This window comes from Chelmon rostratus, chromosome 5, assembly GCF_017976325.1.
Source record: "Chelmon rostratus isolate fCheRos1 chromosome 5, fCheRos1.pri, whole genome shotgun sequence".
In the NCBI taxonomy this organism is placed as follows: domain Eukaryota; kingdom Metazoa; phylum Chordata; class Actinopteri; order Chaetodontiformes; family Chaetodontidae; genus Chelmon; species Chelmon rostratus.
The window spans coordinates 18,375,044-18,394,724 of NC_055662.1; the positions used below are offsets into that span (position 1 = coordinate 18,375,044).

Here is a 19,681-nt window from a genome sequence, read left to right on the forward strand (position 1 = left end):
GTCTTGTTGTGGATGGCTAGTGGAAAACAGAACAGAAAGAGAAAAGTCTTAAGTCTCTTATGTAGTAGAGTTAAGCAGAATTTCAATTTCAATGCTGCGTTCAATGCTTCCTCTCTTTCACTCTGTCTTTGAGTAGCCATAGACCTGTTTCTATAATAACTTCTATCGATCTTTAGAACAAGTACAATAACAGTACATCCCTGTAGGAGTATTCAATCCCCCAATCTTAGTTTATCTCAGTGAGACTACAGGCTGACGGTAAGCTCATTCTCGGCCGAGACTCACAGGATTGAGACTAAAAATACAGAGCCTCCGCTGTCAGATATTCACTGTGTGTGTAGGCATGTCTGTCTTTGTGCAGGCACAAGGCATGCACACACACACGCGCACACACACACACTCAATGTAAACATGCAAGTGCACACACACAAATGCAAACATACAAACACCTACACACGTGGAATAAAGCATCACATTAATTGCTGTCTCCATCCACTGACTTTCATTGATTTCTTTGTTAGCTGCTGTAATTATTACAGACACAAGGGGTACAGCACTGGACAAAAGGGAATAAGAGAAAAACAGGCAGAGAGAGTGCAACAGAGGAGGAGGGAAGAGGGAAGAGGGAGTGAAAAAGAACAGAATCCAGAGTAAGAAGATTGTGTGGGTGTTAGATGGATTCTTGAGTATTGGCCGGTAGAAGAGAGGAACAGATAAAAAGGCAATTAGGCTTCATTATTAGATATGGGGAGATAAGAAAATACAGATAGGAATACAGAAATAGATAATACAATTATTTCTTTCCATCCTTATTTCACTTCTTTGTGCGGTTACTAAAGCAAACATTTATTATCTCCTCGTCTCACTTCCCTCCTTTCTCTCCCTCTTGTCTTTTGACTCTATCACATCTCTCACAAACATGTCAGTTTTTAATCAATCGCCGCAATTGCCAAGGGTGGTTCTAATCTTTCTCCCTCTCTCGCTCCACTTTTTTATCGAGCGTCTATCATTCCCTTATTCCAAATGTCTCTTTCAATCCTTATAATCCCCTTTCTTTAATATGGGGAGTAAATTCTCCTGCTTCTCATCTGCTCTCCCTAAATCTGAGTCACAGCACAGAAACACTGTCATCACACAGGCACAGAATTGTAACAGCAGGAAAATATGTTTGCTGTTTGGGCTTGTTGTGTTGAATCCTAATGAGCTATCAGACTCTGCAGGAAAAGAGCTTTCTCTTATTCCTGTCAGGGTGATTTGCACTACTAGAAAATAGAAAATGAGAGAGCCCAGCAGCCAAAAGGCCATTTTCTGGTCTTAGCGGAGGCTGGGTTATTACAGAGGATATTGCAGCAGTCATACCCAGTGACAGATATATATCAAGCCAGCATATGCCTCTGCAGAGATCTCATTCAAATCCAATAAAATACATGACAAACACATAAATATGACATTAATTTTCAGAAATCTAATAAAAATACTCTTGTCCCAGTCTTCCTGTCACTGCACTGTGTCATCACACTGGCTAAGACACAAAATCCCGCAAGTATCTCCTGACTTCAAAAGACAAACCAAGAACAAGCGAGAAGGAAAGCAGGGAATTAAAGGGGCGGCAAAGAGGAAGCACAGGGAGGATATGGTATGTTAGTAGGCATGTTTTTTTTTAAGAGATTCAAGACACATAGCTTTAGGCAACCTTAAGACCTGAAAGCTTTGTTCATGAAAAGTCAGCCTCCCTCTCTCAAAGAGACAGTGAAAGGAATCACAAACACAGAGTCTGTGTCCTGCCAAACGAACACAGCTGGGCCACCCTGCTCGGTAACCTAGGCAACTCCCTGACCAATGGCTGGTTGGCGGGAGGTCTTTAAAGAACTGTGACACTGACACAAACACACAGACGCCCAGAGAGCACCGCTGCCTACAGATCTCTGTTGACTGTGATTTGAGAGGGTAAACAGGTGTTAGAGAGGCCTCTCTAAGTTGAGAGCACACCGACACATGTGGACAGACACACACACACGCACACACACGCACACGCACACACACACTGTGAGGCATCTCATTTATATGCTCTGTTTAAACATCTTTCCCCATCCATCTTGCTTAACATTGCTTGGAGATGGCAGCGCAGTGTCAAAATCCTGAGACGCATCTACATGATTTTACCTACGCGTTTTTTTTCCCCTCCATTAGGGAATAAGGACAGTGGTGAGACGACAGCTGGAGGGAAGAAAGAGATGGAGGAGGGGGCCGGGGAAGGAGGGGAGAGGAGAAAGATAGAAGATGAAGAGTACGGGGCCTGTGGTCTCTCACCATCACTCTCCCATGCCGTCTTCCCAAAGCTTAGTCTCTCTCTGTTGTGTTTACTTCCTAACAACTACTCCCTCCATTAATCTCTCTCTCCCTGCACTCGTGTCATCATTCTCACCAGTCTTCCTATTTCTCTTCCTTCTTCTCCTTGTTCTTCTGCCTGCATCCCTTTATCACCCTCATACTTCCTGTATTAGTCATTCTTCTCCCGCCTTCTGTCTGTCCATGTTTCAGCCCTTCTTCATTTATTCTACTATATTTCTTTCTCATCCTGCCTCTTACATTAATATAATAATATAAGATGCAAGTAGTGAAGTTTATAGTGACGAAAAATATGACCTGGACCACTTAACGCATCATTGTCATTGAAGGAGAGGGCTTATTTGTAGTCAGACAAATTCTGCCTCTCTCCGTCTGTCTCCCTCTAAATCCTCTCTCTAATGTCTGATTGTGTGTTTTTTTGTTCTTGTTTGATGGCTTTTAGCCCCACTGATTAATGCACCCAAGAATCCATTAAAGAGACAGAAAAACAAAGTTTATGTATTAGTAAAACATGGTGTTAAATCCACCCACATCCTCTGTCTCTGTGCTTGTTCTCAATCTCCTCTCTTTTTTCATGCATCTTCCACATTCTCATTCCCTCCATCGTCCTTTCCTACATTCCGACTCCATCTAAGTCTCTGTCGACAAATTCTGTGCCCCCATCCATCCCTCCATCCTCCCCTCTTCTTTCTCACCCATCCACAGTAGCTCCCTCAATCTACAGCCGTCGCTTCTCCCTTATTGCTCTCTCTTTCCACCTTAGATCTCCCAATTTCCTCCTTCCTGCTCCCCGAGCACCCATTCCCCATCCATATCATCTTCCCCTCCTCCCTCGATCTCTCCTCTGCTTTGTCTCAATCGCCCTCCGGAGTGCCGTGATGGCCTCACCCAGGGCTGAAGGATCTAAGCAGGCCTTGGTTGATTTACCATCGGCTCTATCTGTCGGAGGAATCAGCGTAATGTTTATCATCATCACCAAAGTCATTATGGCAAATTGGTGAACGCTTATAGGCCCACATTACACAGCTCCTTCCTTCCAGTTTCGAGACGTATGTAGAAGAGGTGAAGAAATGATGGTAATTTTATCATAATTTCAGTAGTCATTATGCTAAATGGGCAGATGGTGAAAGGGAGATATAAAGTGATGGGCTTGTTACAGAATTGAGATAAGCATACTTAAGACAAGGGAAGAAATTTGCCAATAGTGACGAGAGGTATCAGTAAATTGCCAACATTGGCCAGAAAGGTTAAATCCATGTCGCAGTGTCACAACATTAAACTAATTAAAGGAGGGATATATCAATTGAATATAAGTGATAATACACCCTGAATGAACCCTGTGTGTTTCTGCTGATTGGTGTGACCTTGTCAGGTGTGCAGGTCAGATCCACGTCAGCAGGCTCACACACAAAACACATTTCAAATTCAAATCAAGAAAAGGTTTTTTCTTGGAAAAGGTAGTTCTACAAACTAACAGAAATGTAAAGCGCCTTGACTGCGGTAAATTTCCTCCATAAAGTAAAATCAAAACATGTACATATGTATGAGGCATGTAGCTTCACACTCACTGCTTCCGACACACCACTGCCTCTTTTTTCCCCTTCTGCTTTCCTCAGTCTCAATTGCCTGTTAGATACATGCATGGGTGAAATTCTGAATTATCCATATTTGGCCAAAGGCTTAATTGTCCTGTTTAAAGCTGTTCAGTTCAAGGATATGTTGGAAGAATAGTGATTTCACTGCTGCCATATTTAGCCATCAAAGTGTTATATGTCTTTGTTGAAGAGGAGGACCTTTACCGTGCTTTCTTTACTTCAAGCCTTGACTTCAGTTAATGTTGCAGTGAAGGTTTCATTACAGTTTTTTCTCCGTTTTAAGAAGCTCCCATCAATGTAAGACTTGGGGGTAATGATAATATATTGTGCGCAAGGACATGTGGGAAAAGACGCATTTTCTAAAGTGGAACCTTCCCATAGTGCAGCAGAAAGTCACACAGACAGAAAATCATTCCAACTGGCACTCCACTCAACTCTAAAATCACTCAGCAGTCATCAGAGACTCTTGAGGCCTGTCAGGGAGTAGCTGTCATATATTCACACTGGGACACTTACATCAACTGAGTCAGGTATGTGTGTTCCTCTGCACCCACGTGTGTGTAAGCATGCAAATGTGAAAATTTTAGTGGTTTGTGTGTCTAGTGGTTTGTGTGTTTCTTCGCATATATACGCGTATACGTGTGCTGTGCGGTGTGAGGACTTAAAAGCCACTCAGAGGAACATTTCCATTTCCCATTCCTGTATATGTTATCGTCTCCTGTGGCAACAGCTGGAATCGACTGTGAATAGAAAAACATCATCATAGGATGAAACGCTTTAAAATGAGTGTGTATGTGGCACAACGTAGTGTTGCACAACTATGCTATTAATAAAAAACAGTGGAGAAGACAACTTAATTTTATGGTTCTTTGTTGGCTGAATCCAAACATAATGCATTCAGATCTATATGCATCGAATAACACATGCAACAACATGTTACTTGAACATAAAGTAGTCCCTTGTTGCAATATTGCTATAAGGTAGAGGACATATAACTACAGTATGTATATGGTAAAATGCACACAGAAAAAAAAAACAGTATGATATGCTGGATAACACAGAGCTGGCTTTAATATTATTTTAGCTGAGGGAGTTGCCATGTACTGTCACTATATTTTTTCATTTTTATGACACTTATGTGATGCCTCTTATTATTAGCACATCTCATTGTGGTCTGTGTCAGTGATTTACAAGTTCCAGTCTAGGGGTTTGCAGAGGTTAAGTAATTAAGAGGGTAAGTAACTGATACTTAATTTTAGTCATTACTTTTACAACTCAGCACGACAGTCAAATGCTGAGTTGTCAGAAGCTGCTCAGCTAAAAGGCCCGCCTAATAACATCACACGCACAAAAAGGACTGGGAGAAAAACACTTACTTCTCCCTCTCGAGACTGTGCAAGAATAAGTAGACAGCAAAGTTACGCATTGCCTTAAACGGAGGTGCCATTATGTCAAACAGTGACATACAGCACACTCGTCTTTGATATATATGTGACACCCAGTTAATGAGATATCAAGTCTGAGGTGCAACACCTCTTAGTTTATTGAACGCCTTGATCACTGACTGAAATAGGAGGGACACTTATATTACCCTGTGACAAGCCTCAACCTGCAGCATTTTCCTGGCCTTGTGTGTGTGTGTCAGTGCATGTATGGTACAGACGTGAGTGGTGTGCACATGAGTGACGCAGTGTGTCGGTGTATGTGTATGCAGCACGCTACTTTTCACATGTGCATGTTTGTGTGTGTGAGTGCTTGCATGCATGTGTGTGTGTTTGTGCATGAGCAGTACCAGAGACAGTCAGATGCTGACCCGTTCTGACATATAATATTATTCCGCTGCAGGGAATCGAAACTGAAAAGGAAGAAAATCCATAGAGCACAGGAGACAACGGTGACAGAGAGGAGCAAGAGGTTTATTGTGAAAGAGAAAAGGCCTGAGAGAAAGAGTGAGAGAGGAAGGCAGAACACTGCATCAGGAAAGGAGAGAGAGCATGACACTGAGGGGAGAAATATATCAAGTTCTTCACCTCACAGGAATCAAATATAGCAAAGGGACTGGATTGAAGCAGACAAACACATCGAAATAAATCAAACGGAGACAGAGAACAAAAGATGTCTGAGTCTGACTCACAGGCTCTGTTAATGACATCATGACCTCCCAAATAGCCTCTGGCTTGACAGTGCTATTCCAGGTACTGTTCACTGGCTTCCAAATATATTTGTCAGTATGAGAAGAAATCATAATAGGTTGAATGTCTCCACTTTGAATGATTTTTTTAGGTGATTGTTTCAGTTTCCTAGCCATTAGGTGTGAACTCAGGCTTAGTTTATAGGTCTCCTTTTAGCCGACCTTGTGAACAGCAGCTAAGAACAAGAGATCATTTAGCCTTTGACACCTCCTTTATAGTGGTAAAATATAATTACATTTTCTCTGAGAAGAAGATTTGTGTAAGATTTGAATACTGAAAGTAGAGGATGACATAACCAGCCCAAGTATAGTCAAGTTAAATTTACAGTGATAGTACTGTGTTTAGGAATCATCAAATAATAATAATTAGAGGTTCACTGGAGGTTTAAACATACAGTCAAAAGAAGCAACATTGTTGCTGACGATGTCACTGCAGCAGAGAGGAAACATCAGCTGGTGTCACAATGCAGCTAAGAGAGGGGGACGGGCATCAGTGTACCACTAGAGTGCACCCTGTAGCCTTTAACACAATGTAGATGAACGAGAGCCTGACAGACAGACTGAGGGTGATGCAGAAAGGCAACATATAGAGAGGTGGAAAAAGAAAGAGGAAAAAATAGAGAGGACGGCAAAGTTGGGTAAATAGATAATCAGAACATAGAGAGACAGTAACGCAGATAATCGGCGGTGCAGTGAAAAGAGATGCGGGGGCCAAACAACAAACACAAAGGCAGTGTAGAATAAAGAGAGAGGTGGGAAGAAAGCATCAAACCAAGAAAGGCATGGTGAGAGGATGGAGGGAGAGGAGGTCTGCCTCCTTTGTGCCTCCTCTCTCATTGCTGCTGTGCAGTGCTTGCTGCAACGCTGGAGGTGTCGCCTCTGTCATGTAGAATTTACCCATGAAAAGCAGATCGTCTCTCCGTCCTGCCTCTGACCAGCCTTTCATCCAGTTATGTCTCTTGTCTGTCCTGGCTGTTTGCACCCTGCTGCTGTTGGGGTGTTGGCGTTTACACTGCAGCACAGGAGTTCTGCACCCCTGGCAGGAGGAGTTTTTCAGGCTTAGGGGCGGGGACCCTGCAGGGCAAGCTGACAGGGAGTGGGGCCAGAATGGGCACCATAACTGGAGCCGGGAGGACCGGGCTCAGCAGCACTCCTAGTGAACACACCCACACAGGTACAGAAAACAGCCTCCTATACCAGCTCGTCCATTTGTCATTAAATCTTTCTCCATTTAGTCTGAAGCTGCAAAGACCACGCTAGTGCATTAGCAAACAGCAGACTGGGGCTTTACATTTCCCCAAATGTGATGTCTGTTAGTGTCACTGTAAGCATCATGCAAACTCTTTCCACGCCACACTAAGGCTGAGCTGACCTCCTGGATATTGCTGTTGTAGTGAAACTGCAGTCACCTGTTAGGCAGCGGTGATGCAGCACTGATGTACACACAGGGTGGAGCTGAGCTTTCCCACCATTCCCTGCAGCCAGCCAGTGGAAAACAACAGAAGGTTTGATTTCGGTCTTGTTGGCCTTTTGTGTGATCAATCATCACAAACCATGCCGCTTTCTCATATATTGCAATGCTGACATATTCTAACATGGATTTGAAATGAACAGCTAATCCAGCAACATCAGTAAATGACAACGTGCTAGTGTATGATGATGACCCGGCTTCATGCATGCCCACACAGCGCCTCACTTTTTTAGTCTTGCAGCAGAAATATTAAAATTTAAAAACTATTTTAGAAAATTCAACAGGATTTTTGTCACGCAGCAATTAGTAGATTTATTTTATGGATACTTCAAGATAGCTTGTAGGATTGCAAATTGCAGAATTCTGTGAGCCCTGCACTGAAGATATGAACATTTTTGTTGGTTATCAAGAGGACACACATATTTTGCTTTCACACACACACACACACACACACACACACACACACACACACACACACACACACACACACACACACACACACACAGAGACACACACATTTCTGTTTAGCAATGAAGACTGACTGAATGATCAAACTACTGATTAGTTATATGTGCTCAATTAACACCTCTGCCAACAGGCAATGTGCGTGAGTGAGTGTAAACAGTTGTGTGCTTTTTACGCTGTTCTGTGCTGCATGTCTCTCATCGCTTTAAAAACACCACCCGCCACGTTATTTACTCCTCCCAACACCTCCAACGCTCCCAATGCTGGCTACAGTTCAAGTTAAATGGGGAGGAGGGATTAAGTGAGACCCTCACTGGAAGACAGAAGGGCGAGGCAAACAGAAAGTAGGATGCGTGCAAATGAGATGCAGCAGTCAGGTATTTATGATGCTGGGTAATCACCGAGGGAATTAAGCATTTAACCATGCGCATGCTATCTGTGCATCATTAACATCATTTAGATAGATTTATCCCCGTCAGCAGAGACCCTGCAGCATGAGCTGTGTGTAAAAACAGGACTGAGGCTGAGCTATGTAAATAAGGACGTGCTTTATACCATATAAATATTCAGTCTGCCGTGACCACCTAATGTAAACAGTGGGCTGTATTGGAAAACCTCTGATTTAAAAAAAAAAAAGAAGACACATTTTATCGCAATGGTGAGTAAGTATTTTGTTGTTTTGCAACAAAACCAAGAAAGAAAGAAGAAACTTATGAGCAGGCAAACAAAGAAGCATGAAAACATTTGCTTCATTGATCAAGCCCTGTGTCTTATTATTTAAAAATTTAGGGGGGGAAAAAATGAGCTGGATAAACAAATGCGCCGGGTGTTTCTACTAGAGGAGACATTTTGGTTCTCGTCCCTACTGCTATCATTACATCATATAATGGTTAAATTATCCCTCTGTGCACAACAATGTGAAGGTATTTACCAGCTGCCCATGTTATTCAGTGACAGCAGCACTTGCACAGTGTGTTGTGCCTTTGTCACATGACTTGTTTTATGATTGGTTCAGACATTTAGCATAATGCTGGGCAGCAATGCTCTCAAGTGAAATTGCTCTCTGGGCGAGAGAGATGAATCTTCCCGCGCGATCAAACCTTGAGACCCATCTGGTTTTCAGGGCAACAGCGAATGTCAATATGTAGGAATTCTAATTCGATCCCTGCTCACTTCATTTGTGGAAAGGAGGTTTAATAAGATTGATTAACTGTAACTTGAATGACAACACTGGAAAGATGTGTAACACTGTATACACAGCATGTTAAAAAGACTCACTACAAGTTTGATTCAAAACTGTAAGCCGTGGAGACTGAAAACAGAATTTGTGCAAATGACAAACCTCCGAGACTGATGTGCTTTTGTCCTTCAGGTTTATTTCACAGTATAAACAAAGTAAATGTGTTCTAAAAACTAACAAGGTCAGATTTTGGCAAAATATGGCTTGAATGTGAATTCTTTGCACTGTGTAATGAATAATTGTTTTTGATGTTGCAGCCATCCTGCACCTGGTCCCCTGTATTCAAACCCCATAACAGGAGTCATTGGACTCCAGTGTGATTTTTTTCTAATCACAGTGATTTTACATGTGTCACCGGTCTGTAGTTTGGAACTGACGACTAATTAAAAAAACGACCTACCTTGCGAATGCCTTCTTTGGACTCCTCGACGTTATTATCTCCTCCTCCAGTGCGGTTAATCATGCGCCACATCTGGGAGTACATGGGATCTCTCTCGAAGGGGTTCATAGCCTTGGAGCGGACCTGATCATATACTGCGGAGTCCAACACTGTACCATAAGGCAACTCTGTCTGCTTGGATAAGTCCTGGAGAGACCTGCAGAGAGACAAGCAGTGAAAACAGATTTTTCCAGTTATCTACTCATTGTAAACACCGTGCAGACTCTGTCTGAATGGTCAGCTTCACATCGCACGTGAGGCTCAGTTCGTCCCCTGGACATTACTGCTGTGGAAAAACTGCAGTCCCCTCCCAGCGGTTCTGCTGTAGTTCTAGCAACTTAGGGTGTAGTAATGCCATGTATTATTTTAGTATTAGCATTAGTATTCCCACAGATGCGAGAGTTAGTTAAGCAACTTGATATAGAGTGTGGCAGTTTTGGGGTAATGGAATTCATGGAGGTCAGAGTGCACCTAAGCTTGGTAAAACGGCAGCTCTGATGTCTTGCTTAAGGACACTACAGAGCAGTTTCAGCCTCCTATCTGTAAACCTCAGCCTGGATTTAAAAACAACAAAAAATAATCGTTTAATGTATATTTAGACTAAAATTAGAATAATGCAAAAAATATAAAAAGTATGGCGACCGCTCTTTTGCCGTTCACGACCCTAAGCTCTGGAACTCTCTTCCACCACAGTTGCAGACTATCTCTGATCTTAATGCTTTTAAATGTCATCTTAAAACGCACTTGTGCCGCCTGGCATTTAATGCTTAGTCTCCTTCTGACTGTGTGTTTTTTAAAATTCTTTTTACTTGTTTTAAATTATTTTATTTTTTTGTTGTTTTTATTTTTCTTTGTTAAGCGTCTTGTGCTCCTTTTGGATGTTGGAAGGCGCTGTAGAAAAAAAGTTTGATTGATTGATTGTTTGAAGAAACAAAAAAGAAGAACAGCATTTGCCCATTAATTGACCTGATTAAATCCCTCTTAGGCTATGGCCACATAAACACATTTTCAGTTTAAAACAGCTTTTAAAATGGCACATGATTGCACGCTGGGCATGCACATGTTGGTGTGTGCTGTTTGCCTCCTGTGTATGAAGGTAGTGGCAGCATGATAAAACACAGAACTAAACTGCACAACAGCTGCTAGCAGAGACAACAAGAGCAGCAAAGTCTGTAATTTGTTATCCATGTCGAATTAACTGCTGGTAGTCAAGGCCCATATATATATATACATATATATATATACAGGTTGATGTTGTTTTATTTCTTCAAGAAAAGGGTCACGTGATAGGGGCTTGACGAATCAGGGAAGTGCACGTCATGACTGACAGGACCCAATCAGAAAGAGAGCGTGTGATCGGTGTCATCGTTCCAAAAGGCTGTGGATGTGGAGTGTGGATGCATCCTTACAGTATGCTTATAGGAGGGAACACAGATGATCAAGCCTTTGTTAGTGTCTTGGCAACCTTCAGTAAGATGTGATTGGTCTGTATCGGAGGCCATTGAACAGCATGAAGGACTCACAGTTGCCAGCTGCACAGTAGTTCACACCATCTCCTCTCCCACAAATGAGTGATTTTATCTACTGTAAACTCTCCATGGGCCAACAGTGGGACTTGGCAGTGACATGTAATTGACGTGGAATAAAAAAAGAAAAAAAGGAGATTGGGCATGACCAATGTGAGGAAAATGGGGGTGTAACACAGTTTCGACACCAGCAGTGAGTCAACAGTGCTGCACAAGACGGCATGCTAACTAGCACACTTGATATCTACAATTAGAGCAAGAAAAAGGGAGACACTAACAAAGAAATGGGAAAAAACACAAGTCAGTCTGTCTTGTGATTTCCTTTCTTATTTCTCTCTCCTCCCTCCTCTTTTGCGCTAGCCCTCACCCATAAATTGCCACCTCTGGGGGAATACACAAGCTATTGTTAATTATAACGCAACAGTGCTTGGGTTGCCTCTCAAAGAGTTTGGCCGCTGAGAAATGTAATGGAGAACCATTACAGGAACTAATTACGGCTTGTTTGTTAAGTAGCTGCTACATGCCACCCATGGATTTGAGAGTCACACATTTGTTAAAAAAAAAAAAAAAAAAAAGAAACCCAACAACAACAAAAACCATGCACAAAAAAGCACTCCTGTCTTGTTAATGAAGAACAACAAGTGGAAAGTATCGTCATTAACTCAGCTGTAATACACCCACAAAGCAGATTAAACAATAGGCACATATATAAGTAGGTACTGGTTGCATGACTACAAAGCTGCTCGCTCAGACAAAAACACATGCACACACTAAATAACAAACTGAGACTTTTTGAGGCTCTTGCGGTTCCTCTCCAATCTCTCATGGCCTCCTCAGCTATCACGCTGACCCGCTCCGAAAAAAGCGGCTTTGAAGATTTTAATGAACTTTGCTGTGAACATGAATCTTTTATCGGTGTCAATTAATCTTTGGCCTTAATAATCTCCCCTCTCCACCACTCCCCTGTGACTACGCACGCCTGTCAGCACACTCTTTGGCCAGGATTCCCCCTTTGCGAATTGGTTTCACTGGGTAGTAACTCTGATCTTGTTATTTAATGGTGTGTGCATGTGTAGCAGAGTGAGAGAGGGAGAAATATGTCATGTCTTAAACCTGGGTTTAGGTTTTAGTGAGACAAAAAAGAAAATCTGCATTAAAACTGCGTTTATAGTGTTTTCATCGAACCTTTAAACACTCTGACTACGAAAAGAACTTTGTTAACGATGGAACAAGACAAGAAGATAACAGAAGAAGATATAAAGAGTGTGTATGCTAACCAGACGTTCCAGATGGTTTGTTACACAGAACCATCTGGGAAGTCATCCATGGAAACTGTTTGGAAAAGAGCAGGCGCTTTCAAAAAAAGGTACTTGGCAGGTGATTGGATGAACCATCTGTCCATCATCGTCTATCATGAACTAACTTCAACCAATCAGAGTATTGAACCATTTGACTTAGTAGGAGAGCATATCTCTTGCCGTTGCCTGTCTGGAGAAAAGCGAAAACATATTTTCCATGGAGGAAAGTCTTCAGTGCTGTTCTCTGCTGCTCGCCAGTTCTGATATAACTGATGTTATAGCAGCATCAACGCTAGCCTCATTAGGAGCAGCCATTGTTCTTTTCAAACTAACAGCAGCTTCTCTGGCTGTCGACACACCTAAACCACGTCCGCCCGTAGCTGCTAGTGGTTCCTCACAGGGCTCACAGGCAATGCAGAGCTGGTTTGATTCACCTCTATTTAGGGAGACATCTTGAAGCTCAAACCCCGTAAAAACCTTGACAACAAAAACATCTTTAAAAATTTATCAGGGGAATTACGTTCTGCAGGTTTCAAAACCGAACAGTGTCTTTCCAAAATGCTCACCATAACATATGTGAGAAAAAAAAAGAAATATAGTACCAAATGTTCATCCTTAGATAACCCCAGGATGCAAAAACTCCTGGAAAAGAGTCGTAACTTTGTTGGCTTGCCCTGCTGTGGGTAAAAAAGCACTAGTACGATGGTGACTTCCCGTGACCTAGTGTGAATCTATGGAAATATGGAGGGACTTCATGCCATTTAAGGAAGGATTTAGAGAAAACTGGACAAAAAGAATGAGTATGAGAGGTGTTTACAATAATTCATTTTAATCAAACAATATTAAACGTCTGGATTTTAATTAAAAAAACACTGCCATGTTGTAGTCGGATTTATTACTGTGTGTGTGTTGTCTTATGGAGATATGTATATGAATTATGTGCTTAATTGTGTTTTGGGGTGTTCTGTGTGAATCTAATGTGTGTGTGTGTCTATATTTGTGCACATGTCTGTCCTGTGTGTATGCTGGCTCATTTTGCAACCAATTATATTCCCCCTAAGCAGCTCAATGAGCAAGTAAATGGAGTGAACAGCAGCTGAATGTATCTCATGACAAATAAGTGTATGTATGTGTGTATGTGTGTGTGTGTGTGTGTGAAAGAGAGAGAGGAGAGAGAAAGGCTAGACAAAGATTACTTGCATATTAATCAGTATATACAGCATGTGTGTGTAGCTGCTGTATGTTTTCCCTTTCCTTCTGCATATGTGATCATTTGGTCAGTTTTGCTGAAATGGTGATAAAATGCTGTTAGGAAAGAAAACTTTGCAAAGCTAAAATCTGTGTAAACCTTAAAGGGAACATTGCGCAGCACGGACTTTGTTTTTTCATTAGTTAAAATAGAAAGATAATGGTGGCTCTTCTGCAGGGAAATTAATTTGGGCAAAGGCTGTGGAGCCTTGATCAGTTCATTGACTTTTTAATAAATGACGTTTGAAGCACTGCAGATGGCTGTGCAACCTTGAACAACAAGCACAACATACAGCAACTATAACAACCACTACACATAACAAGGTCTTTAGAGCACACTAACTTAATTCCAAAGCTGCTTAAATACATATTATCTGTAAATTGCCTGTTTTCTTTGTACGTATCATATAATTTAAGTATTTGTAAGATTTTTAATACTGATTATTATTATCTATATCTTATTGTTGGTCACTCTGAAGCCTTTGTGTTGGTATCTACAGTTATCCAGTTGAGAATTATGTTTATTCTGTGCTTGCTAATGCATCAACTCTGTGAAAGGGTAAATGTCGACTGCTGCAATACTGTCACAGAGACCCTGCTGCAACAATCCCGGTCTCACCAACAGGGGGCGATAAAGTGACAGTAAATCTTGACTTCATGGCCCTTTAGGAAGACTTGCAAGACTTAACCAAATGAGCTGCTGCCAGTGAGACCAGTGGGACCATGCTGCTGTCTTGGCTGAAGACTGGGATGCCACATACAGAACAGTCACCAGACACCATGATGCTCAGATATACACGAGCACTGTAAGCACACAAACTCCTGAATGACTTTATTGGCAATCGTTAGCAACCGTCACAGATGACATCTTCTGGGAGACAGAAAAGGAAGATTTTTATTCTCAATCCATCTTTCAATCTTCCCACCCCGACCAGTTCTTCCGCTCCATCTATTTCCTCTCTTTACAGGTGCCACCATTTTCTCACTTTTTTTAACCACTTCAAAATCCATTTCTCATTCGGACACATCGCCACGACCCAAACCCTTCCCCTCTCTCCTTTTATGTCATGCTCCACTCCCCTCTTTTTTCTCCCTTCCTCTCTCCTAACCCCTGCCTCTCTCCTCCCCTGTTTCTTCTCCATCTCCTCCGCTCCTCCATGCCATTCTTCTCTTCATTTCCACTTTATAATGTTTATACCGTTTTGTCTCCCTCTTTGTATCTTGCTCTCTCCCTCCCTCTCTTCACCACTCTCTGCTGCCATCCCTCACTGTTTTCCTAAAGGATTCACACTGAAATTGAGGGAAAACATCCAAGCGTGAAATAGTCCAGAGAGGGTTCTGAACGCTCACTTGTTATTTCATTTCCAGGATGAAACAAGGGCATTAATACTTAAAAACCCTGTCTGTCCTGACGGCTCACTGAGACAGCGATGCCTCCATCCGTCCCCGGCCTTCTCTTCCTTTCCTGTCCGTGCATTCGCTTGCTTGCTCTTTTCCGTACTTTACTAATTCACTGTCCCAATCACTCATTCACAAAACCATTCATCTCTCAAAGAAGGTGTTGTTATGTTTTACAATTATTCTCCGTGTTCCCTCTCACCACCCACCCCACCACCCATCTTTGGAGGCCCAAGGCCATGCGGGTGCTTAGGGGATAATTATGCCACTAATGACCCCACAAGAGTCAACACATGAAAGATAATGCAGTAAAATTTATGGAAATCCTTAATTAGCTCAATGGATGCTGAATGAGGCGGTAAACTGAGTGGCACTCATTAACGACAGCAAAATTAAGCGAAAACAACAAAAAAAAGAAAGGATAGAGAAAGGAAAATAATAAAAGCGATTCACTTTAAATATCTTGTAGACAGAAGGACTAAAGAAATAACGGGAAAAAAGAGCAGAGAACAAGGTAAAGGGAAAAGAAGGAGAGAGAGGAATAGAGCAGAAAGAGAGGGGCAGAGAAAATGAAGGAGAGACGAACTGACAGAAACAAATTAAGAGACAGATAGTGATGAGATTTAGAGAAATAAATGTTGTTTATTCCAAAGCCAAGCACAATTAACTGTGGCACTGCCGGGCATAGCGGATGCTTCGGCATGCTGATTAGTCCAATGAGAGATGAGCGTTTCCTACTGCCACCAGGAGAGAAGCAGGCAAACATATTATCACAAGGATAGATAAACAGAGGGCACCGAGCTTAGGGAAATAATGTGTGTGTTATAGTGTATGTGTGTGTGTGTGTGTGTGTGTGTATGGGAGGGCTCTTCTCTGCCCCTAGCCCGCGAGGAACATGCAAAAACACTCTTCTTACTTTCTTCCACACTTTCTCTCTCTCTGTTTTTTCTTATCTTACTATCTTCATCACTGGACACATGCACCCCACCCACTCACTCACTCACACACACACACACACACACACACACACACACACACACACACACAGTCATGTTTCCATCACTTTTGGAGACGTCACATAGTCATTCATTTCCTGGAGACTGACCATTACCATGACCACTACTTGCCTAACCTTGACCCTTACCCTAACCTCAAACTAAACCTAACATTACTTGAACATTAACTCAAGTGTTCACCCTTAAATGTAATAATTCACATTACGGGGACCTACCCCCCAAGGAAGGCGAGTCCCCACAAAATGAGTAATACATGTCCACACACACACATGCACAAACGCAAGCACACACACACACACACACTCACAGCACACACATACACTGATATATCCAAACTTGAGGCAGACAGGAAATTACTATTCCACAATGGGGTGAAGGGGGAGGGGGGCACAGAGGGCGTGAAAGGATGAAGAGATGAAGGGAAGGAAAGGTTAGGGAAGTGTGTGTGTGTGTGCATGTGTGTTAGTGTGTGTGTGTGTGTGGTCATGTAATACTCATTTTGTGGGGACATAAATCTGTTTACACAGCCACACTGTGGGAACTCGCCTAACTTGTGGGGACAAAATGCAAGTCCCCATAACGTAAATCATTCCATTTTACACTTGGGGAGACTTGGGTTCAGGCTAGTGTAAGGGCTAGGGTTAGGCAAGTTAGTGGTTATGGGTATGGTCTCCAAGGAAACGAATATAAGTCTATGTAATGTCAAAAGTCGTGGAAATCTAACATGTGTATGTGTAGTGTGTGGGTGTGTCTAACTGCATGCATACACACTTATATAAAAAAGAAACCTCTCAAGATATATATATACATACACCTGTTGTGTCCTGGGTTTACATTCTTTTGCATCATGAAATGTGCAGATGTGATATGCAGCTTTAAATTCTAATTAAACATGATAGGTAATAGTTAACAGATTTCACTTCTTCATAATACCAACGCTAACATAAATTGCAGAACTTTTAGAAATTAAAGCTATGGAACCAGATTTTAAAGTCACTGACAACTGGGACAAAATGAGTTGGCTACTTACTGTATGGAGTTCTCTATGCGTGTGATGGTGAGGAAGGCTGCTAGGTTGGCAGTATACGAGGAGATCACAATAAGAGCAAACATCCACCAAACTCCCATCATCATCCTCGTAGCTAGAGTGGTGTAGGGCACCTCTCCACCTTGATGAAAAGAAAGAAAGAATAGAAAAACAAAGACAGTTAAAACCTGCGGTAACAGAAAAAAGGTGTCACATCAACACATACAAGCATCTCTTCGCTGCAGAAGGAAAAGCTGTTGAAACCGCAAAGCACATCCTGAAAGATTATGTCAGGATTAACAGATCTGAACTTCACATTGCATAAAGTGAGAGAAACTGCAGAGAATTGAATCTATGCTCTTTTAGAAAGACATCATCATTATCTTGATAATGTATGTGATGACATTTATTAGTGAGGCAAAGGTGGCCTGTGCAAACTGTCTTTAACTCTCTGGAAATCCAAAAAGTCTTCATGTTCAATCAGGAGGCATGTTTGGGACACAAGTTAAAAAAAATGTAGGCTGTTATTGCAAAAAATAACAAAATCATCTTCAAGCTTGATCAATTTGAACCGAATGTGTACATATATATATAAATTTAATCAAGAGAGACAAGGAAAGATTTTGTAATCGAGGGGCATTGCCCTCAGCAGCCAGATAACGCCCCTACCCGTGGTGTCCAGACACAGGTATTGGTGGTGGCTGATGAAGATGATGAAATGATGAAGCTGAAGATCTGCAAAGACTGGGTGGTGATGGGGAGATGGACGGAAGCATAAAAGAATTAAGGCAGAGAGAGGATCATAATGAAAAAGACAGCAGCGAGATGATAGGCTGAAGGGGGGGTCGCGACTGGGTAGATGTGACCAGCTGATGAGAACAGTTAATATCTCAATTGACAGCCACTGAGGACGACAGCTAAAGAAATTATGAGTGAGCTGTGAGATTGTGAGTGACAAGCTACAGGCCTAAGCATGCAAAAGAATAGTCGTTGTCACTGAACGTTTGCTGGAGCTTCACATATATATGTATACACACACACACACACACTTTTGCAATGATCCCTCAAATGTACATACGTACATAATACCCTGATCAATAAACTTCATTGAGAATTTAATAATTGTAAATTACATCAAACATCTTCTTCTGCATTGTTCTGTAAAAACTACCAACAGATCTGTGATAGGCCAGATATCAGCCAGGCTCTAAACGCTTGTCAGGTCTTCCCATTAGGATTTAATACCGCCTGGAGGACATCACAATGAAAAGTGGCATGTCCGTCTTCAAATATAAAACCTCCTTGCCCCCGCCTTGCGTTATAAACAGCTTATGCGGCCTCGTGCTCTGAAAGCTTGTTGTGCTTCAGTAAAAAGCTGACTGCCTTGGATTCGTGTGAGCTTCAAAAATGGCTGTCACTCTCACCCTCACAAAAACAGGATCTGTATATTTGTGCATTAACCAGGAAAGAAATAGCGCACATTTATCTCTGGCTTTCCTATTGTGCTCGGGGAGATTGTGGGCTAGCCTTTCGATTCACACGCAACCTCACACGCATTTATGCAAGCTTACTGACAGTCATGCATGCACACATTTAGGTATGCATGCCAAACACGTGCATATGCACAGAGTAATGATTGATTTGCAGCCACTGAGATAATCATATCTTTATTGAAGGCTGTTAGAAATTAGCCTCATTCATCCTCATGGCAGGAGATCACCGTTACGTCGACTCAGACCAACAGACGCTCTCCTCGCTCCCACTTCCTTCAGCTCAGACTCAATAATATATGTGACACCCACGTAATTCCATGTTCCCTTTATCTCACGTCCTTTCTCCACTGTATTCTTGCTTTTTCCATCTTCCTTTCAGGGTCTTTCTGCATTGCTTATAGCATTTGATTTAATTCAAATTTGTTATCTCTCTCCCTCTCTCTTTGTGGGTTTACTTTCTCAGGCAATGCATTTGTTGTTGACATCAGGTTTTACCACAAGCCCGAAGGCAGAATAATGTGTAGTACTGTACTCTACATTCAGTTCAAATAATCCCTGTGCATGTTCGCCTGTGTCCTATTCTCCCATATATCAGTTTATGCCATATGCTTTTATGCAGAATTACGTGATATCTTGAGTTCTGTTAAATGTAGTAAAAGAGTGTTGATCTTTTATGGTTCTTTGAGTATTTTCTCTGCAGAGAGCCACATGTACAGTACTGTGGTTATGAAATTATTCTTTTTGTTTCATCTGGCATTTATTTTATCAGGTATCCTAACTGAGATTGACATCTCTTTTTGAAGGCAGATCAGAGAAGAACAGAGGAAAAAGTCAAATCCGGATTTAGAAAAAACACACAACACAAAAGTGCAACTTCTAAACTGTGACTCACTTCATCTCTGCATTTCTCATTTAAAATGCCATT

The 19,681-nt window shown here is 41.9% G+C and overlaps 1 protein-coding gene across 1 annotated transcript in view; it reads right to left on the minus strand.

Moving 5' to 3' along the window:
- Nucleotides 1-19,681, minus strand: part of grid2 (glutamate receptor, ionotropic, delta 2) — a 478,236-nt gene that overhangs the window by 47,889 nt on the left and 410,666 nt on the right. The window contains exons 12-13 of the mRNA XM_041937698.1: nucleotides 17,267-17,405; nucleotides 9,712-9,907 (exon numbers count right to left, since the gene is read on the minus strand). Coding sequence (XP_041793632.1) covers nucleotides 9,712-9,907; nucleotides 17,267-17,405 — 335 coding nt within the window. The remainder of the gene's footprint in view (nucleotides 1-9,711; nucleotides 9,908-17,266; nucleotides 17,406-19,681) is intronic.